Source organism: Buteo buteo, chromosome 4 (assembly GCF_964188355.1).
Source record: "Buteo buteo chromosome 4, bButBut1.hap1.1, whole genome shotgun sequence".
In the NCBI taxonomy this organism is placed as follows: domain Eukaryota; kingdom Metazoa; phylum Chordata; class Aves; order Accipitriformes; family Accipitridae; genus Buteo; species Buteo buteo.
The window spans coordinates 55,131,669-55,153,684 of NC_134174.1; the positions used below are offsets into that span (position 1 = coordinate 55,131,669).

General features: G+C 46.4%; 1 protein-coding gene across 3 annotated transcripts in view; it reads left to right on the plus strand.

Moving 5' to 3' along the window:
- Nucleotides 1–1,494: 1,494 nt before the first annotated feature.
- SUFU (SUFU negative regulator of hedgehog signaling) overlaps nt 1,495–22,016 on the plus strand; it is a 99,536-nt gene continuing 79,014 nt past the window's right edge. For 2 of the 3 annotated variants that reach the window (XM_075026273.1, XM_075026274.1), the window contains exons 1-2: nt 1,495–1,797; nt 8,550–8,684. In XM_075026273.1, coding sequence (XP_074882374.1) covers nt 1,616–1,797; nt 8,550–8,684 — 317 coding nt within the window. In that variant the 5' untranslated portion in view covers nt 1,495–1,615. Of the gene's footprint in view, nt 1,798–3,526; nt 3,657–8,549; nt 8,685–22,016 lie in introns of all 3 variants that reach the window. The other variant, XM_075026275.1, reaches the window with a different exon arrangement.

Genomic DNA, 22,016 nt, shown 5'->3' on the forward strand with positions numbered 1-22,016 from the left:
CATATCTTCATTCATTTTCATCATTTCATCAAGCATAAAAGAGGAGGTTTTGTGTATGACAGGATGGAGGGGTTTAAATTATTTCAAGACCAGTATTTTATCACCTCAGTAAATGCCAGGAGAGACTCACGATGCATGTATTAAGCCAACACAGCGTTTCATACATGAGTCTGTTATATTTACCTTTTCAGTTAACTGTAATTGACTTCTCGGGTGGATGTCACAAAAAGTAGTATCACAGTAACGGGACAAGTGAAATATTGTTCGCTGTGGGAAGCAGTGATTCATGAGAATACCAACTGCTCACCTCCTTTCTCAGTGGATAGTCATTTGTTTGTTTGCTTGCCAGCTTCTTGACTATATGTGATCTCCTAAAAGGTATGTTGTGAATATTGATTTTGGAATAAACTCTCAGGTATGTAAATAAGAAATGCAACACGCAGGAGCACTCGTCCTATCCTCTCAGCACTCTATAGCTCATTTCTTCTCTATTCTGATTAAAAAGCAGGATACTGCTCCAGCAAAGATGTGGACTATTGAACACATGCCGGCTCACACATACGTACAAGGCTTCGCATGACCACAGATGTAGCTGCAACTCAGGAATGAGCCAGATCTTCAGTGTGCTTAGTACACAGGTCAAGATCCTCGATCAGACAGCCCTTGAACTTCACCTATTTGCATTGCTTCGCAGCTGCCTCTGAGACACCTACAGATACAGAAAGGTGCACAGGGAGAATAAAGGTGCTGTGAGGGTTGTATCGGTATAAAGATAGCAATAATGAAAGCTGTAGAGCAGTAGTAAAGGATATAGAGCTATTAGCCAGCCATGTCTCGGAGCACAGCCACGGTCCCACAGCTCTCTGTCCCGGGCCCTGCTGTGCGGACAGATGAAGTCTAACCGAAGCAGCTCCTGAACCGCTGCAATTTACAGCCTCACCTCTTCAGGTGAGATTGACACAGCCTTGAGTGCAGAGGCTGGGGGTGGCTGTGGCCGGGGAGCTACCCCAGGACGGGACCTGCCCTGCCGTAAGCCCCCTGGGCGAGCCAAGGCCGGGGAAGGTGCCCGCCAGGCCCCTGCCCCAGGCCTCCCGCCAGCCCACCTCGGCGCTGCCCGGGCCTCGCACCCCGCCCTGCCGCGGGGCGACCCCCAAGGCTGCCCCACGGGGACCCCTCCTCTTCCCTCGGGCCCACCCGGACGCCGCTAACCTCCCGGCCCCCTCTCCAGGCCCTCCCTCACGCCCACGGGCCTCCCCTTCAGCCCCGCGGCCCCCCGCTTTCTCCACACCGCGCTCCCCCGGCGCCTCACGGGGCCCCTCCGCCCCGCTCCACGCCGCGCCCCGCCGCCGCCGCTAGAGGGCGCGCTGGCGGCGCGGCGCGGCGCGGGGCGGGGGGAAGAGGCGCGGCCGCTCTCCGCGCCGCCCGCCGCCATTGGCGGGGCCGCCGTGTCACTCACCGTCGCCCGGGCAGCGGGGCCCGCCCCCTCCTCCCGCAGCGCCGCGCCGCGCCGCGCAGCGCCGCTTGGGCCGGGCCGGGCCGGGCCAGGAGCCGAGCGGAGCCGAGCGGGCCGCGCCGGGACCAACCGCCTCCGCCGCGCCGTCCCCGCCGCCGGGACATGGAGGGCGTGCGGCCTGGCGGGGGTCCCCCCGCGGGCGGGCCGGGTTCAGGCTCGGGGTCCGGCTCCGGCTCCTTCCCGTCGCTCTTCCCGCCGGGGCTGCACGGTATCTACGGCGAGTGCCGCCGCCTCTACCCCGACCAGCCCAACCCGCTCCAGGTCACCGCCATCCTCAAGTACTGGTGAGGCGGCCGGGGCTGCGGCCTGGAAGGGGCTTGAGGCCTTGCGTGGGGCTGGGGGGGCAGCGGGGGGGCCGGGGGTCTTGCGTGGGGCTGGGGGGCAGCGGTCGGGCCGGGCGCCTCGTGTGGGGTTGGAGAGGGTTTGGGGGGAGCAGTGGAGCGAGAGAGGGGTCGTGGGGTTGGGGGAGGCGTGGGGGCAGCGGTGGGGCTGGGGACGCCGCATGGGGTGGAGGGGGGCAAGGCAGTGGGGCTGGGGGGGGTTGCAGCAAGGGGAGAGGGACTGGGGGTTGCATGTTGAGTTTGGGGTGAAGTGGAAGAGGTTTGGGGGTGTGCAGTGGGTCTGGGGAGGAGGCATTGGGCATGTAATTGGGTACTTGTGAGGTGTATTTGGGGGGGGGGGGGGTTGTCCTGGGGAGGACGTACTGGAAATAGAAGGAAGGGTCTAGAGAGGGATGCACTGAAGACAGGAGGGTGTATTGGAATTTCTGGGGTGATTTGGAGCTTCTGAGCGAGGGGTGGCTGATGAGGGCTTTGGCTGGGGCAGGTCATGGGAAAAGGGAGTGTGTGTTACTCAGTGGAGGAGTTCCCACAGAGGGTGGGGGGCTGGAGTTTCCCTTTCTGGACAGGGGATATGAGCTCTGTCTTCTGGCCTGGAGCTTGGGGTTTGAGTATGGCCAGCACCGACTGGAGTGAACCTGCATTCCAGCCTCCAAGCCACATGCATGCCACGCATGTACCCATAAAACCCATGGGGCAGAGCCAGCTTCTCTTGCCCTTGCGTAGCCATGTGTTATTGCAGACTGCGAATCTGCTGCTTACAGTCTCTGCTGACACAGTGTCTGACACCAGGAACAGCAGTTGTTTATGTGGGAGAGTGGCATGAAGGAAGTACTTGGATGCTTAGCTATGGAGATAAGTGTCTAGCCCTGTGCGAAGAGGAGTTCCTTTTGCTTTTTACTATTGCTTTGCTGCTCAGCCCCCTCTTCTGGGCCTAAGGAACATGATCAGGTCACCCCCGAGTGTTTGCTGGACCTGACATTGACCAGTCCCTACTCCTGCACTTGGAAAAAGTTTAGTAAATGCTCAACTTCTTTATTTACAGTTCATTTTAACCTGTATGTCTCTATCTGATTGAGTCCTGAGCAACAGCAAAATAACATCGTCCCTGTGTTCTGTCCTGACAGCCAAGCTATTTCTGTTGTCTTCCAAAGAAGTATTGTTTTTATGTGGTTCTAGCGAGAAATATGTTTGTTAGCCCTTATTGCTTAGGGGGTTTATGTACTTAAACTGACACAGTGGGCTCAGATAAGATGTTGCAAATCTGGGACCTCAAAATACAAATAAATTCTTAATCATCTGTGCTGGCCAGTACTTCAGTGATGGTCTGATCAGTCTGTTTTTTACACCTGTTTCTGATCTTAGATATTCAAGCTTGTTGAGTTTCCAGTCACCTTGATTTGGGAGTCAGCACTTCTTTTCCATCAATAGCTTATAACACTACTGACTGGAGTGATGTAAGATTTGTGTGGGATGGAGGGAGATTTAGGTCTGTAACAAAGAATGTCAGAGACCCTTGTTTGGGAAGGAACCTTGTTGCTTGTTTGCTTAAGGGGTTGATTAGGGCTTCACTGCAACTGGACCTCAAGCGCTAGAAAAACTGCATTAGCAGTGATGGCCGGTTGCAAATGAGAAGTAACATGAAGGCCTGTTTATCCTGGCATTTTCTACTTAGCGGTTCTTCCAACTGTCTCAGCCGGCAGCGAGAGTTGAGAGCTTCGCTCATAGAAATCGGAGGTGAGCTTCTTGCTGGTGTCCTGTGCAGGAAATTCTTGTGCAAGGTGGAACCTACATGGACACTACAGGTACTTTCTCTCTCTTTGTTAGGTGAAACTTGGAGCTTGGTTAAGTCTAGTAGAATGACTTCTGTCACTGCTTGCTCTCTGCTAGTCTGTCCTCTGCCTAGGCTGCCAGCTACTAGTTGGTTTAGATTAGAAGAGGAAATTGCTGAACAAAGTTCCCTGCCTTTGAGGAGAAATATTGTAACACTAATCAGGTTTTAATTATACGTATCAGTTTCTGTATGGTTAACAGCAATTTTTTTTGTTCAGGGAGCTGAAGTATTCGGCTTGCACGGCAGAGCAGATCCTCACTTTGTAACGTTGGAGAATCTGCAGAACCACATACCTATTAAATGAAGGGGTTTAGCCGTGTGGATTATTTCATGGAACTAGTCTTTTTTTAAATGCTATTTGCATATCTTGGGAGAGAGTTCATGATTGCAATCAGAACTTCTTGGAAGAGTTCCTGGCTGTATTTATAAAGGCCATGCGGTGAGAAGGAGTTTTTCTCTGTTGATAACCAGTATCTGCTTTTATTTTAAAAATATCTCTGAGTGAAGTGTCTTGATGCAGAGAATTCATGCTGGTGAAAAACCAAATTTGTAATTTCCTTTGTGATAGGTTTTGAAATAAGCAGAATTTGGGCTGGACTGTTGGTTTTTCAACACCTGTCTTGAATTTAGGCCATGTACTCAAAAACCAGTCTGTTGACCTGTGGTCTGCAGCCGCTTTGGGATCATGGACTACTTCTGAAGCATTGTCAAAAGGTAGCTGTGAAGAGCAGTCCTGTTGTCAGCTGTGGGAAGTGACCATAAACAATCTACTAATGACTTTTTAGAGTGAATGGATTGGGGATTTTCCATTTTCTTCCCATTGTGGAGCTGTTTCCTCTCTGCCCACCTCCGGTTTCTCCTTCCACAGAAACTTCAGAGCGCTCTTAACATCAGTCAAAAGAAGACTCTTGGTGCAGATGCAAATACTGGGTTTCCCCTGAGGCTGCCCTTCTTGCTCCTGAATGAGCTCCATGAATAGAGAATGTAACAAATTTGTACTGTACCTCTGGCTTTGAAGTTGGGCCCTTCCTAATAAAACCCTCCAACGCTTCCAGCTCTTTGTGTGAATGCATGTACTGATATGTAGATTGTGATACAAGGTCGAACCTTGCAACAGCAGCTGTGGGTGGGAGGATGTACTAGAGCAGGCATTAGCGGTGCTAGACTAGTTAGCGTAGCAGCAAAACCTGCCACCGAAACTGGATAAATATCTGTGCTGACTAGTCTTTGCTGAGCATTATTGCCATGGGTATGTTACTAGCTGTGTTCCAGGTAGCTAGGTTAAAGCTAGTGCTGGATGCTCCTGCAGCTGCAGCAATTTTGAGATGGGTGTATGGCTTGGATGTGTATTTTTCGCTGCTGCAGGCTTTTTGTCTGACTCTCTTCCAAGCCTACCGAATTTCTCGGGGAGTAAAGATGGTCTGTCTGGAGTGTCATGCAGTGTTTAAACCAGTGGGTAGTTAACTTTGGCTGGGTCTGCTCTGGGCAGGACAGAGCTCGGCTCCCCTGAGCCAGCTGGTGCCACATTGCTGCAGCTGCCTGCTGGGTAGCATGGTGCTGTGGGTCTCCAGAGAGGTTTGGCCTTTGGACAGAAGCATGGGATTGCCAGGAGGAGAGAGGGAGAGGTATCTGGCTCACCTAGTGCAGTCTAGGCAGGACTTGCTCACTGTCTGCATCAGATCTGATGAATCTGTTTGAGTAGCCCTGGGGAGGAGTGTGCTCACAGAGCAGTTCCCTGTCCCGAAAAAGGGTAGTATAAGGGTTTGTCTTGCATGTTGTCAGTGTCAAAGTGCCTGTGTCAGCAGAGTTCCAGTGCGACTCATTTGACATCTAAGGTGTTATTAAACCCAGTTTGGAAGCAGGTTTTGTGTGTGTGGGAGATGCTTGTTGCTTAGCAGGTGGAGGTGTTTTCCCTTTGTTGCAAATCCTACACATCTGCTCTGACCACATGCTAATCTCTTGCACTGGTTTGCTGGTCAGTGTGTTGACCTCCCTTGCTCTGGAGTCTTCCCAGTCAGGTGGTAATTGTGTGTGGCTGCTGCTGTTCACTGCCACTCCTTGGGGGTCAGTGGCTTTCCTGTCTGGAATTGCTTCCACCTGGCTGCTTCCATCATGGATCTGGGAGTTACTGCCTTGGGGAGCCTGAGCGCTGGCCAGGGTGTTGGTACCATATCCTGAACTTAGCCACCTGAATGGGTATCTATGGCAGAGATCTCAGCCTCCAGTGTGACCTGGTGCTGGTGAGAGGGAACAGCTGGAGATGGGGTATGTCAGAGGGGGACTCATTTTTTTTTTTTGTGAATGTTTCAAGCTATTGCTAGACTTTGAGAATGGTTTTTCCCAGGCTGCCACTGAGAATCAAACTCTGCTCTATCCCAGGGTCTAACATACATTCCTTGTGCTTCCTCACCAGTTTGCCCGTTACAGCATAAAGATGCCATTTGTCATACAAGAAGGCTGCATAATTCTGACTTAGCCCTCGCCAATAGACCTCGGTGCCGTTACTGGGAGTGGGGTGCTCATCCCCTCTGTCCTGCTCTGATATCCTGGGCTGCATCCTTGACTGACCTGCTGGGAAGCTGGAGCTGGCCTGGAGCCACCGTAGTGACCTTATGTGACTTAAGAGGAGGGAAGCTGTCCTAGGGAGAGTCACTTGTGCTACCCTGCTCTGCTTCTTTTTTTTCCTGCAGCAGTAGGAGGGAGGCCACAGGCCTTTTAATACAGCAAGCCAATATATTACTTTGTACAGACTTGATAAGGTTGGGCAGCAGGAGGTTGGCAGAGGATCTCAAATTGTGTATCAGTGTCACTAGAAATCTGCGTAGAGTATGTAGGTGCCTTCTGGAAACAACAGGAAACCTGCTCTCATGGCCCTTCCTGGCACCATCTTCCCTGCAGGTGATAAACCTGAGGAGTCCCCATGTGCATTAACTCTCCTCAGAGCTCACCCTGGCAAGCACCTTCTTACAGGTGCTTTGCATGTCAGCTGGACCAGGTGCTGGCTGGCCTCTTGCCAGACCAGTGAGCTACCAGCGAGGGCTGGATCCATCTGTCCAGCCATGGTGACTACTCCTCTGGAGAATCTCCTGTGGAGATGCCCAGGTGCTGCAGCTCTGTGGTGAGGCCAGTGTCTTTTTAGCACCTCTGTTCTGCAATGCCAGCTACCCCAGCTCTGAAAAACCCTGTCTTCTCAAGGGTCTCTCCTAAATGAACTTAAAGAAATTGCTGTACTTGTTGAATGTGATCTAGGGGTAATTGTGCAAGCTCAGGGTTAAACCTCTTCTGTGCTGATGGCCTGTTTTCTGAAGCCAGTGGGTGTAACTGACTTTACTACCAGCAGCCTGGTTATGCTCATGCCTGAGGATTGAAACGCTTGTCAGAATTTCCTCTGTGCTGCTAGATGGGACTCTGGGAAGGGTGCTGGCCTTAAGTGGGATAATTGCAATTAAGCTTTGCTGTTTGATCATCCCAGAGCTTCCTTGGTAAGGCTAGGTACAGGTCTCCACGTGTGAAGCACAAACACTTCCAGGAGGCATGGAGCAGTGGTAGTGGAGGGTGCTACAAGAGGCTGATGAGCAGGCTAGATGCTGAGAAAGTATTCTTGCCAAGCCTGCCAGTGTTTGATATAAGGCAGTGGTGCTTTAATGAGGGAGCAAAACTGAGGTGCTCAAATGCTTTTTGTGCAGCAGTTGTGTGTGTAATGAGGATACACAAACGCCCAGGGCTAGCGAGGGAAGCGCAAGCATGCCCTGCAACCTGCAGATGATAGTCAGGGTCTCAACAAATGATGTAGATGAGGGAAATTGGTGTGAAATAAGTGGTTTGAGTGAAGGGGGTCGTCTTAGTTTGAATTTTGTTGTTTGGAGCAGTAGAGAGTATTTTACTTGAAGAAAAATGAGTTGGAGGCACGAAACAGTTAAACAGCTGTTCATGCTATTCCGTAAATGCTTGTGGTAGGTGGTTTGGTGTCTTGTCTCTTCTTGCTTGCTTCTACCTCTGTGTTTTATGATTGACAGGGTGAACAGTGAGCAAAATGGTCTAGCATGTTCGTTCCTTTGGTGGGGAGTTGACCTGCCTCTGCGTGGGCAGACGTGATGGCGAGCGGCAGGAAGACTATGCTGTGCTCTCTGCTGGCACACCAGCCTCGTTTCCTTGCTGTTTAACATAGTCTGGCTGTGCTGCATTGACTTTTAAGTAATGTTCTTTTAAGGAACCCATTCTAATGTTGAAGCAGAGGGTGCAGTGATGCTTTTTAGGCGTTCTTGACTAATGCAGCTAGTGTATTTTACAAGTTCTGGTACTAATTTTTCTGAATCAATGTTTTTCTCTTCCACTATTTTAACTGTCATGTCTATGTTCAGAAGTATACATTACTTTCCTCAAAACTTAGCCATTTCAAAATCTGCTTTGAGGAATAGCATCGGAGTTGTTTGTTTTTTTTTTTTTTAATTGAGGTATGTGCCTCTGGACTGAATTAAGAGCTTGCAGTGCAGATACAGCTATTGCTCTTTTACTAGTACAATTTTCCAATTTTCTTTGTGTTTTGTGGAAGCTTTAATATGATTTTCCAGAGGTTTTTATGCTTTAACGTTAAAAACATTGTAGTATGTTGCGCACGTGCACTTTGCCTTCCTGTGCTTGAAGCTTTCTGGACTTAAGCCAACCTTTCTCCTCAATTTTTTAGGTTTGGGTTTTTTTGTGTTTTTTTTTTTTTTTTGAGGTAACTTGAACATGATAATTTCATTTTTGTCAGTAGCTGTGTTTTAAAGCAGGTCTTTGTACAGCCCTTTGTAGCACCTTTGGAGACTTCCCATTTGTCTTGAATAAACTAACTTACGCAAGAACCTTTCTGTTTTTAATGCAGGTTGGGAGGACCTGACCCTCTGGACTACGTTAGCATGTACAGAAACCTGGGAAACCCAGCGCTGAATGTTCCTGAGCACTGGCACTACGTCAGTTTTGGGTTAAGTGACTTGTATGGAGACAACAGAGTACATGAGTAAGTGTCATTTAAGTTCTGTTGCTGCATGTTGTGTTTTGTGTTGCGTTTTGGTGGAGCATAGGTAAAACCCTGTCCTGCTGTTCTTATTATTTGAGCAGCTGGTTTTCTGCTGAGAATATTTTAGCCCTGGTCTTGCGAGGGGTGATGTACGCCTGTTCTTGGATGTAGAAAAATTACTATGTTCCCCTTTGCAGGCTTTGAATGCAATATATTTCCTTGTCAGTGTTGAGTGATTTTTTTTTTTTTTTTTTTTTAATTTCTTTTAACTGGTTGGGAATCTTTTTTTTAACTGAATGTCTTGTGTTTTTCATTCTTGGTAGTCTGTTATGGTCATACACTTAAATCCTGACCCCTCCCTGTGCATGTTAAATGCCTTCCTCTGGAAAACTGCTGTAAGGGCATATTTCCTATTGCTGGCACAGCAGTGTTACTGTCAGCGGACTGCCACCCCGGTGGCTGCTGTATAAAGTGCCAATTTGTGTAACAGAAGCAGAAAATTCTAATTGTTTGACTGTCTTTTCTCTAGTAATTAAATTATTTTCTTAGTTTGTTGGTATGGATGGTCTTTAGCAGGCATTTTGTATAAGACCAGGCAAGCAGCATGATCTAACCTTATTCTTGTCTTTTTTTTACTGACCTTGCTCCTTAACTCCAGTTAAAGTGAGTAGCAGTAGCCAGGGTGTCATGATCTTGGGACTGTGAACATGGCCTTTTAACCAGCCAGAAATGGCCGAAGGTTTCTGCTGTTGCTGTTTAGTGAAACTGTGCTGTTTCATAGTTTCAGGGTAAATGTCCTTGATGAATGGTGCAGCAAAGGCCCTGGTTTGTTCACCCAAGCTTTCCTTCCTTTGTTTGTCTTGGTTAAGATTCAGCCACCAGCTTTTTTTTTTCACCCAGGTGCTTCTCTTGCAACAGCAGCAGTCAGGCAGCTTCTTTAACCTTACCCATGTCCTCAAGGCAGTTTCTCCTGGTTTTTTTCTCATGTTTGTGGTTACAGAACTGTTTTTCAGAAGACAAGTCTCTTATGACTGGAGTTTATACAGGACCCTAGTGTCACAGAGATCCGCCTGGGACATTTAACCAACACATATGCTAACAACAAACCCCAGGCATTAGTTGCTGGGGCAGAGGAAAGGTAGGGCAAGTGAAAGAAATGAAGAGAAGTGAAGTTAAAGGCTTCCTTCCCTTGCTTCCACAAGAGACCTTACCATGGACATGCAGGCCTTCATGTTCTCAGATCATGATATTTAATCTTTGCCAGTGAAAATCTGAGGTTGCCAAGATTAGGTGACCTGTGTTTGCCCACCTTGTTTTGATGGGACTAATTTTGGAAGGAGTAAGTGCTGTGCTGACTTCCTCTATTTGGTGACTTGTCAGCCTGAAGTTTTCCCATGGTGAGACTATTGTCTTTGCTTAAACTCTTTCCTGATGGTTTTGGGTGAGAGCAGGGAGTGGACGTGAGGGTCTCAGCTGAAGACATGAAGGGTGGTGTGTTTTTATGAATGAAGAAGCGAGTTAAGTGAGGGCACAGCCTCGTTGGTGCTGGCACATGCTCTGGCTTCTCAGTCTCAAAACCTGTCTGCTAGACCAAAAACTGTTGTTCTTCTGTAGTGGAAAGCTTGGTGGTGGGGGAGTGAAAGTATCACGCAGGTGGAATGTCACAACTTTAAATAACTTCCTGGGAGAAGACCTCCTAAATCTTCATACTGGCATATGGTTTGGTCTGGAAATTGGTCTGGATTGAGATAATGGAATATGCCTTTTGGTGGTTGCAGGGCACAGGAGTTAAACCCCCATCTCTTGACATAGGCTGCAGGCAATTTCCAAGGTCTGTTGAGTGAAGCAGGAGCAAATTCTGTGCCATGCTCTGGGAGGTCTGAAGCACCTGAATGCCCTGTGTGTACATGAGGCTGGGAGGAGGCTTAGAGAGCTGGTGTGCCTTGGCTGCCCCTGGCACTGCACTGCCAGAGGCTGCTTCAGCTGGGCACTGCAAACAAATAGCGAGCCCTTGCTGCTGCGCTGCTTCGGGGATGTTGGCTGCAGCCTCTTGAACACAAGCCTGCTCAGATCCATCAAAGTGATCTCCGTGCCCTGAGTACATGCATGTGTTTCCCTTCTCTCTGTGTGGCTGGAATAGTGTTCCCAGCTCCACAGTGGGATGTCCCTGTGTCACTTGCTTTGAGATGTTCAGCTGTCTGCAGCATTGTCACCTTTAGTTTGGCCTCATTCTTGGAGCTACAGAACTTAATACTACATGTGCTGTCAAGAAACCTGGCTCTGCCTTTATGGCAAAAAGTCTTTATATACAATTATGCATGTGGTAAAGCTGTCAAAACCTACATGTCTCTTAAACACTGAACCTGAAATTATCACCTGGTAGGAGAGCACTGTAGATAGGCAGAGAGAAGATTGTCAAAGGAGCTGAGCACTCACCAGCAATTCTTGCTCTCAACAGCAGTTGCTGTTTGCTGACTACTCCTGAAACGCGACTGCCCTGTGAACTGCACATCACCAGACCAGCACTGGGTGCACACTGCAGGAATGTAGTGGTTTTCCTACATGCTCAGGAGCCTCTTATTCTCCGGCAGAGAATTTAATAAAGCCTTTATTTAAGAAAATGGGTATCAGTCTCTTTGTTGCTTGAAGGACTTTGGGATTCTGCTGTCCCAGGTAAAGCGTGCTGCGGGATGGTTGGCCAGAGTGCGAGGTGACAGGGGCATTGTTTAAATCTTTGGAAGATTTCCTTTAAAGCTGGTGTGGCACTGAACTCGGCTTGACTGCCCTAGCCTCTGAAGATAGGAGTTTGTGGGTCTTTTTGGTTTCCTAGCTCTCTCTGCAAAGAGTGCGGAGCTGGATCTGCTTGTGACAGTCAGCAAGGTTCCTACAATAGGGATATGCTTCCATAATATTTCTGCCTTTCATCCTTTAGAAAGGGAAGGATAGTACACTGCCAAAGGTCTTTTTAATCTCTCAGCTTGACTTTGGGTAATCTATAGCTTATTTCTTGTGGACCTCGTTAGTTAATACAGTACAATCTAGATCAATTATAATGCAGTATTAAATGAAAAGGACTTTTTGAATTTTTGAGTGAACTAATGCTGAATTGGAGGCCCCTATATTTTTATTTATAATGGAATAGCAAACAGATGTAGCAAGCAAAGTGAAAATGTTGACTTTAATTTATATTTTTTAATAAGAACCTGAAAAGTCTGAAGTGGAGCTCTCCCTGTGTCTGCTTGTTGACAGATTTATTTTCAGTTAAAGCAGCACTATTTCCTGCTCTGCTTAAATATCAGCTATATACTCTGCTTACAGAACTGGTCTGGTTTAAAGAGTCCACAGAATAAGATGGAAGAAATCTAAGAATTTCAAACGGGGAAACCTTTTTCATTTAAAACCGTTCAGTGTTTCATGGTATAATGGCAACCATGACACCAGCTGTGCTGGGCTGATTGCTCTAAAAATCCTAAATCATGACGTCATGACAGCGTTAGGGAACCGCAGGCCTTTCAGTGGGATTTCATGCCAAGCTGCTTGCATGGAAATACGTCTCTCCAGTTGAGCGTGTTGCACAACTTGAGTCGCACCAGAAATCCTTCCGGGACATTTTTGCAAGTTGTACTCCATTTTTAACTTTTTCTGTCTACTTTAAAATCAAAACCAATGTGTAACTTCTTGAATCTATTCAGCAGGGTTAGAGTAGAGCCTTTTTCTGGACTGTTCTTGCTTTCTGAAGAGATTCCACACTGCAGTGACGCACGTGTGTGTAACGTGTGAGCATGCTGGCAGGGAGCATGTGGCTGGTGCAGTTGTGGGAGAGGAGACAAGTCCTGCACTCTTCTCCACCCCTTGCTGGCAGCTACTGCCCCACAGCAGTGTCAGCAGCAAGGAACGTGTCCCTGTGCGTCTGCACAAAGTGCAGTGCCTCAGCTGGCAATTGCAGATTCGTGCTCCAATGCCGGACCGTTGGCAGGGCCGAGGCGGAGGCACCTGATCTTTCCTGCAGTTTCCAGGCATGATGGTAACTTCTGCCTATGTGGAGAATGGGTACCTGGGGAAGGCAGCATCAGCAAGCATAGCTGGACTTGGACTCCATCAGTGGCAATGCCAGCTTCAGCTACTGCGGTGCCATGGCGTGCTCCAGCCCTGGATTGTGCTGGCACAGGGCTTTGCAGGGTTGTCCAGGGAGCTAGGAAGTGTTGTGTGTTTTCACCAGACTGACTTCTATCTCCAGGTTACTATAAGGCCAAGGCTGAATCTCCAGTTAACTGTTGCTGTAGTTCAAGTGCTCATCCTTTTTGTTAACAGTTTAAAAAGTGTGTGGAAAATGAGAACCATGATGCGATAGAATTCTTGAAAACCTCGAATAGTCTTATTTGTATTAAAATTGCAAGGTTGTAATTCAGAGCCACAATAGAAAGCAAAGCTTAAATTATGGCTAGGTTAAGAGATAATATTTGTATTTGTGGCCTTCCCACAGCCTGAGAAGAAACATGCCAACTGTGTTTTGATGTTTAGCTTTTTATGCAAATTCCAATCATTGGGTTTCCTGATCTACACAAACTTCATATTGACAAGGGTGGTGGTTTTTGGTTTTGGTTGTGTTTTTTTTCCTTTCCTGGCAGCTAGCCAGGAGCTGAAGCGCAGCATCCCATTTGCATAAAACCGAAGAGATTACAGCTGCCTTCATCTCTAATACAGATGCAGGGTACCACCCGCGGAGACAACAGGTTCCAACTTGCTGTGGTCCTTTTGATTTGTGCTACTTACCATTTGGATCAGGAGGGAGCGGTGCATGCCGGGATAACGTGTTGTCTCTGTGGGTGGTGCCTCCCTATTAAAGGTGAGGGTAAGCATGAGCCTTTCAAGATCTCCAGTCCAGCTTGTGTTCTGCTTGCTTGTATAGATCCTCTGAATGACCTTAACTTGTAAAAGGGCAAGGATGCTTGTTAGAGCTGGGAGGAAGAAAAAGGAGCGCAAAACTGGATCAGGTAACAAATGCAAGGCTTGCAGAGGGGTGGATGTTTTCTGGAAGGCTTTTTCCAAGTATGAAAGGAGTTTGAAAAGAGTATTTAGAAAATAGCCTGAAAGTTGGAACGAGTGCTCTCTTTCTTTTGAGTGCGTGCTGGCTTCTCCTTTGAGCCTTCATGAATGTAGGACGGAGTGGTGCTGACAGCTGTCACTTTAGTGGCCTCTTAGTTCTGTAGCCTTTCATAAATTTAAAAGCTCGCTGCCCTCAGCTTGCCAGCCTTTAGCCTTAAATTTTGGTATTTAATGGGTCCCTAAGTGCTTTACAAACCACATGCCTAAAGCACCGCTGAAATATTACACCAAAATCCAAGGTGACTGAATGCTTTTAAAATGGTGGAGACTGACTCTGCCCTTCTTTGTTTTCATGAAAATGCAATAAAATAAGGGGCCTTTGGGAAGACAGTAAGTTAGAGAGGGGTCGTGGTTGTTGTGGATCCATATTTCAGATAAGATTTTGTGGAGTTCAGCATGTCTACCTTGGAGAGATGAAAGATCAAATAAGTTTAGTTTAGGAGTTGAGCTTGGAATTCAAGGAAAATTATTTAAAACCCAAGGTTTTCTTCCATCTTTCATGGCGTCCAGTTTCTTTCAAGCGTGGTGTTGAAGCATACTTCACAGAGGAACCTGAGGACTTTCTTAAACAATAGCATAGCATAAACCCTCCCTTCCTCATCCTAATTTTGTTTCACTAGGCTCTGAAGTTAAAGGACACCTGCTGTGTCAGGGCTGGCTGTGTGGTAGCTACTTCTGCACATGGAATAGGGAAGTGAGGTTGAGTTTTGGGGACATATCCTCAAGTTGAGGATCAGGAAATAGTGGTTCTGCTCCTGGGTCAGACTTCTGTGAGGTGTGACTGTGACAGGTTGGTCATGGGGCACAGCCATGACAGCAGTGAAATTCTGGGGATTTACAGTCACCCTGAGGAGCTTCTTCCAAGTCTCCGTAACTTCCTGCTTCATGTTGCCGTGGCTTCATCTGTGGGTATTGAACTTTAGCCAGTGCACTGAAGAAGTGTTTCTTCTGTGTACCATTGCTGGAGGTGGAGCATCTGCCCCAGCTATAGGGAATGTCATGGAAGAGGACATTGGTAAACATCAATTTAGGAAAGAGGTACAAGAGCTAGGACTTGGAGGAGGGAGAGTCCAAGATGGGCACCATACTCTGAACTTACTTTTTCTTCCTAGGTCTCTTGTTTGTCTATCAAAGATTGACTCCAAATGTGATGCTTATTTTTCCAGTTGGTCTTTTTTCTGAGGCTGAGGGGAGAGGAAGGTTCATGGCAGAGTGGGAAGGGAGAGGCCACAGAATTAGGGAGTTATGTGACAAAAAAGGTATTTCCTTTTAATGATAGCTTATTTGAGAATCTGTCAGAGTTGAAAGGAGTAGTTTAGCTGCAGGGAGGCAATAAGATCCGGTTTTTAATGGACTTGTCTTGTGGTTGGGTTTTTTTCATGTCTATAAATTTACGAGTTAGACTGAGCTTTTCCCAAAATGAGGGTACTTTTAACAGGTCTCACCTGTGTGGATTCTTTGGTGTCTAGAAATACAGTTGTGCTTCTACTGAAATCTGCTTATTGGGAGTGCTTGTAGATCCTTCTCTTGTGTCTCTGGCTGTTTGTTTCTGCCTATTTCATAGAAATGTGGTATTTTGGGGAAAACCCTTCCTTTGAAGAGCTTGATTGAATTTGACCAGCTAGTTAAAAAATTGTGGGGACATCTTAAAGAAGCACATGCACAAGTGTGATCATGTAAGGTTCAATTCCCTATTTCCCAGGCAAAAAAAACCAGTTAAACCAAGCGTCATGCCTATTTACGCGCCCCGTTGACAGTGTCCTTCCAATGACTGAGGCAATGCACCAGGACTGTCTAAGACCTGTGTTTCTCTGCTGGAGGTAGACCTCCCTTGAAGCTATGGTCACCATGGGGAACTCTTTTTTTTCCTTCCTCCCAGGCAGAGTGCGCTTGGCTTCCAAATGTCATTTGTTGGAGGTAGTTAGCACTGTTAATAACATGAAAGATGTAGGCCACCTACAGAGAGGAGTCCGCTTTGTGCTGCGGTCTATCTGTGTTTGCGTGTGGAGGTTGTGGGATGAGAGCATGCTTGAACTGTGCTAGATTTGGAGGTTTTTTTTGAAGCATTGAAGGAAATTTGTTTAACGTTTACAGCACGGTAGTTGAATTTACAAGACAGACTGTTCTCAAGAAAAAAAAAAGGAAAAAGACTGGAAGTAGGTTTATAGCTGAGCGATACTGAAGGCAAGCCCCGCTTCCGGTTCAGTAGCGCATCTGCACACGCATCCTGGTAAGATGAGCCTCTTGCTGCCATGCAGGGAAAGGGGCACAGTGTTCAAACTAGATGATTTCTTTTTGTCAGCAGAACTTTGACATTTATGATCTTGGCATATGGGAGGGAAGTTGGCCTGGGACAGGGCTTCCTTACTCTCATCTCCCAGCTGGGTTAGTGCTGAATGACGTGGGAGAGCTTTGCAGGCTCTGCTCTCCCAGCGAGTTCACCCTGCCAGGAAGAGGAGTGACTAGGGATCAAAGTTGGGTCTTCTAGTGAAAGATTGGTTTATGTGATAAAGATCTGTTTAGGATGTTCCAAAAAGGAAGAAATAAAAGATAGTGGGCTTTTTTTCCAAGGGACATGAAGGTAAAAGCATTTTTTTAAGCTGTGTGGCCATTCCGGCTGTGAGATCAAAGGAGGGTTGACTTTTTTATCCCTTTGCTGCCTGGAATAATGATACTAACAAAATGAATGTTTGAAGAGATGCATCTGAATGCTGTTATTCATACCTAATCCCTTTTTTTCCTCAACACAGATTTAGCATTGGGAACATGCCTTCCTGACTAGTACTAGAATAGTCTGTGTTTCTTCATGAGTCAGTGGTACAATTGGTAACCACAAATTACCACTGGTAATAAAATTACCAATTTTATTTGAAAATTTGAGCTATTGGTATTTCTCTCTCCTAAGCTGGAAACTCCATAGTGATTACCTAACTTGGCTGCCTCTCTACTGTCATCTCAATTTTGAATTGAGGCCCAATAGGCAGTGACACCAGGCTAACAAAAGAGGGCTGCAAATCTTTGGTGGTCTCCCATTCAGATGGTATTCCCTTCCTTGGACAAAGGGGTGGCTAGGGCTCCTGAGTGCCACTCTGCCTCCAGGGATGGTAAACAAGGAACAGATCATCTGGTGGGAGGCATTTTTTGATTACTTGACAAAGCTGGGTAGATGGAATACCACCTGACAAAGGGCTGACATTTAAAGGATGTTTTTGCAAGGGCTTTTAAGAACAAAATGCCAAAAAAAAAGGGGGGGGGGCAGAAAACTGTTTTTTGCAGGATATAAACAGGGTGGGTGGAGGTGAAGGGGGACTCGGCCATTCTTGGGGAGCTCTGATTTAAGCCCAGAGGATAGAGACAAGGGAAGGAGGGAAGAGTGCACAGATGGCTCATTGTTTCGTCTAGCTCAGCATTCTTGCACTGCCGAAGTGAAGGGCAATTGTTTTAAAATCCCTTTTGCAAAGAGTGCTGTTTGCTTTTCAGCTAACTCTTGTCCCTGAGATGCAAACTGTAAACCAGAAGGGCTGGTCTTTAACACCCATTTGTTTTGGAGGGTCAGTGCTCTGTCCAAGGGGCCCAGGGCAGTTGCTGGGCTGTGAGGCCTTGCTCCTGTAAGGGAATGGGGGAAAGGATGTGCACCTGGGAAATGCACTGCAGCAGCTGGGGAGAAGGTGAGAACAAAGGGATGCACATGGAGGGGCTGATGCAGAGCAGTGTCTGGCTTGGGGAATTTTACCAAAGCTATGAAATGTGGCATGGAACTGGTACATACCTTACCTGCAACAATATCTGATGTACAGTATAGTTTTCTTACAGCATTTCATTTTTTTGTAGCAAATAATTAGTTAGTATAGAGAAATACTGCCATTTCTATACTGTTATTCTTTCTACTGCTTCAGTTGCACTGGCATAGCTCCTTCCCCTCCTCCCCTGTGAATTGTTGTGGCCTTTCTGGAGCAGGGGCCTTTTTTGGCATAGTCGACAAAAATAAACCATAAAGGCGGCTGTTGTTATGAATAAGGCTCAACAGGGGAATTTTACCAGTAGAACTACAGCAATATAATTATACTGGTAGACTAGTTACAGTAAATTTCCTCATGAAGACAAGCCTTAAGTTGACATTTCCTAGCTAAGTTGAATCCATATGTATAACTTTATTACGCAAAAATAATACGTCTCTGGGCCTTGAATTCTTTTTTACCCAGAAGAGTAACATTAAGCAGAATAGCAAAGAATTTAGTATTCAGAGATGGATGGGGGATTTTCTGTAGCAGAGTGGCTGTGATGAGCTGTATGCTGAACTGTTTGACTGGGTAGGTTATTCCTTCTAAAGTGATCAGGAACATGAGGAGCATGTTTGTGCTTACTGCACTAAAAAGTAAGTGGTACTGAAACATGCTGTAAGTTGACATTGCTCTCCCAACTTTACTCCTGTTTGTAAGAGAAGCTGAGCCATTCTGCAGTTTCCATAACTGAAGTGGTTTGGCTGAGAGGCAAAACTATTTTACCACTATTAAAATCTTTAGGGATAAGCCTGGACCCACTGAAGGGAAGGGGAGGAATGATGCTTTCTTTCCTCCTTTGTTTGATTTAAAGAGGCCAAGATTGATTATATCCTTTTGGATTTTGTCTTACAATGGATGGAGTCCATGTAGCATTCACAAGCCAGGTGTTTATTTCTGTAGATCAAAAATATCAGCCTATCATTCCTACCTCTGAAAGTTTCCAACGCTTCAAAGGAACGATAGTCTTGCAGGAGAATTTTAACACTTAAAGGCAGATTTTAAAAAAAAAAAAGCAGACTTTTCATTGCAGCTGTCTCGTGTTTCCCTTTTGGGAGTCTTTCACCAGCAGTCTGGTGCTTTCTTTTCCCTCGAATTACAGCTCGAGCTCCAAGGGCCTTTCCCTGCCTGTTTAATTAGTTACGATCTCTTATGGTGCTCATCAGTATGTTTTTGAGTGCACCCTTTACAATGAAATGAGACTATGTAACAGCTCAGCAAGTAAGGGAGTATTGTCTTGATTTCCACAGCTAATGAAGTGAAAGATCAGGGATTGAATCCCAGATCTAGCAGGATACTCGAGTGCCTAAACCTCGCTTGAAATCTGTTGGAGTTCAGGCTCCTAAAAGCTCCTAAAAACCTTTTATGCCTCAAGCTCATTTATTGCACAGCTTAGAACTTAATTGTATGAGAGTCCTAAAAATGTGCCCAAGGGTGTGCTAAAGGAGTTTGTTGCATGATTTTTTGTTAACGTATGTTCTTTAGCCAGCAAGAAAGTAATGGGAGACACCAGTGTTTATATTCTGCGTAACGTGTTGGAGCCCTGATCCTCGCCTGAGACTTTTAGGCAATGCTGAAAAAAACCTAACCGTAGCTGTCAGTGTAGCTTCTGGCTTTGGGTTTTTCTCTTATTCTTTCCACCCTCCCATACTGCTTTTGAAAGCTGCTTTTGTTATGCGAATGGGTTCCTCCCAGCAGCTGCAGAACTTTCCACAGTAGGAGCTAGGAAGGAGCCAGCAGACACTGCAAGGAAAGTCGGTGCCCTTTTCCTAGCTGCTCACCAAGCGCAGCAATACCATCCTTCCCAGCCAGGCTGGCTTGAACTGGCCCTTTGCTTATGTTCTCTTGCCTGATGAGGTTGCAGCTGAGCCCTTAGGTGAAGTTTTGAAGATGTATTACCATTCCCTGCAGGCTATACAAAGACTAGTGTATCAGAGCTAAGGATTCAGTCCCAATATGAAGTGGGATCCGTGTGCAGATGAAAGGTTGTCTTCCCTGGTGCACTGTATAGCACAGTGACTGCGTGCTGTGTTTGCAGAATCACCTCCAGCTCAGGCCAAATGAGAGCACTGTTCTTCTGGACCTCGTAGAAATGCAACATAAGTAGCTCTGAAGTGCCACATAAATAGACAGCTTAAGTAAAATGTTAAAAGTACAGGTCTAGATAAGTTGTTTTCTTTTTCACTAGTTCCCTACTCCCTGTTCTGTGAATGCAATAGTAAATCCTTATTGTACTCCTAGCTATCTTTCCAGATCCTTTCAGTGGGCTTTAAGATGATGCAACTCTGCTGCAACTTCCCTGGGCCATTGCAGTGAGACTGTTTGTGCTTTCCCTGCAGTGCCAAGAAGTGTGGCCTCACTTGCAGTGCTAGCTGTGCTTGCAGTGTGCTGCAGGTGGTGGTTGAGAACCTGCTCTCAGGGCCACCTCAGCTGGGTTGGGATGGGTGCTGCTGTCCATGAGGTGGGAAGCCTGGGTGGCTTTGTGGAGAAATGTGTGAGCCCTCAAGCTGAAAAGCATGGCTAGTCCTCTAGTCACTTGATTTCACATAGTTTTTTGATTTTTGTTTTTTCTTTTAAATATGTGTTTTGGGAATCATGAAGATGAAATGGTTTGGTCTTGTCAGTTTAGTTATGACTGTAATGGGAGATCAAACCATAACCTACTGGTATTGCTATGTTCATGGACCGTAAAACAGAGAAAAAGTAAACTGCCCTCATGTGGACATCTTTTGCTGGGTTAGAGTGACACATCCCATGCAACCTCCTGTTTCATATTTTGTTGTTTTAGTCATTTCCCGTGTTCAGTATTTGTCCATGCTGTGCAGAATGTGGAGTTAATTTCCCAGCTTTTGTGACCTTGATAGATGGAGTATATAAGCATTTCCTATATGATGAGTGTGTCACATTACTCTTTGAAGCAGGGAAATATCATTATTTTACATCTGAGAATCAAATTCCTAAGTAATTTGTTGAGGAGGTTGGGAAGTTTGTAGCAGACAATAGATTCAAACTTGGGTCACCTGGATGCTGTTTTATGACTTTAAGAGTATGCTGAAGTTTCATGACTTAGTGTTAATAACGAAGCAGATAGATTCCTTTGGCACCGACAGGGCCATTACAGCCTTTTGCCCTTAATCTATGTGCACTATCCTTACATGTATGACCGTATGTTGGCGCTTTCCAGAATGAGATGATAATGCTTCCAAACCTCTAGAGCTCAAAGGGATTAACCTCCAGCAGCTAAGCAGGATCCTATCCTTCTTTCAGATGTTGCTACTTTCATGGCATAGACAAGCTGAACTTCAAAGAAGCAACCCCCTAAATTGCCTTAAGTTGCAGCTCAGCACATTAAAGTGACCTGAAAACTGATGGTGGTTTACTTTAATGTGCTAGGCTGGAGAGAGCATGGTTCAGGAGCAGTTTCCCATGTGGCTGGGCAGGAGCTGGTTATAGTAACCACTTCTGTCAAAATGGGTTTAACTCACGTGTTCATGAATTATCAGCTGTGGGTCTTGCCAGCTTGGTTTTGGACACAGGGTACCAGTAGTAAAAGTTCATACCTGTGTTCTTGGCTGTGATGCTTCATAGGATCACTTGGGTTGGAAGGGACCTCTGAAAGTTTCCAGTTGATACCTGCTCAGAGGGCTGACTTCCACAGCCTCCCTGGTTCCTGTTCCAGGGTTTGATCACTATCATGTGAAAAAGATTTCCAGGTACATGTAACTGGAATCAACCTTCGCCATTTTGCTGTGCACCTCTGAGAAAGGTCTGGCTCAGTCTTCCCTTTGCCTTCCCGATAGGTAGTTGAGCAATAAGATCCCCCCCCCTCCTTTTAGCTTTCTTTTATTAAGGCTGAACAAGCCCAGCACCTAGCCTTTGCTCATGTGATGTAGGTGCCTGTCGTGTGGACACTTTTTCATGACATTTGTGTGCCAAGCGCTTCTCTCACATGCTTGACTGATTCAGGTGTCTAAAAAGTGGCTGGTCTGTCAGGTCTACAAAATGCACACAACAATTCCCATGCTACTTGTGTCTAAAGCTGCTGGAAACGCTTGCTGTATTACTGTGTAGTTCAAGTGACGCTATCTCTCCTAAGACAGTTGTGTCTGCAGAGTTAGGAGTAAGGTTGACTTGATTCTGTAGTCTGAAGGCTTAGAGGAAAAATCAGTTTATCTGTTGTACCAACTTTTGTTATTTACAGAAATAATTTTTTAAAATCAAAACCTAAACTGTGAATCTCCAGGCTTCAGGGGAAAGGTTGTCACCAGCTGAGTTTTGAAGAAGCTGAATAGTAAGATGTGTGAAATCACTGTTGTGTTTGTGTGAGTGAAACTTAAACTGAAGTCTCCTCTTCCCCCTCTGCCCCGTGACGGCACTTCACTCGCTGAATGGTAGCTCAGTGAAGCACAGTTCTGTTTTCATACTGGCCAGCACAAATCAGTTCACA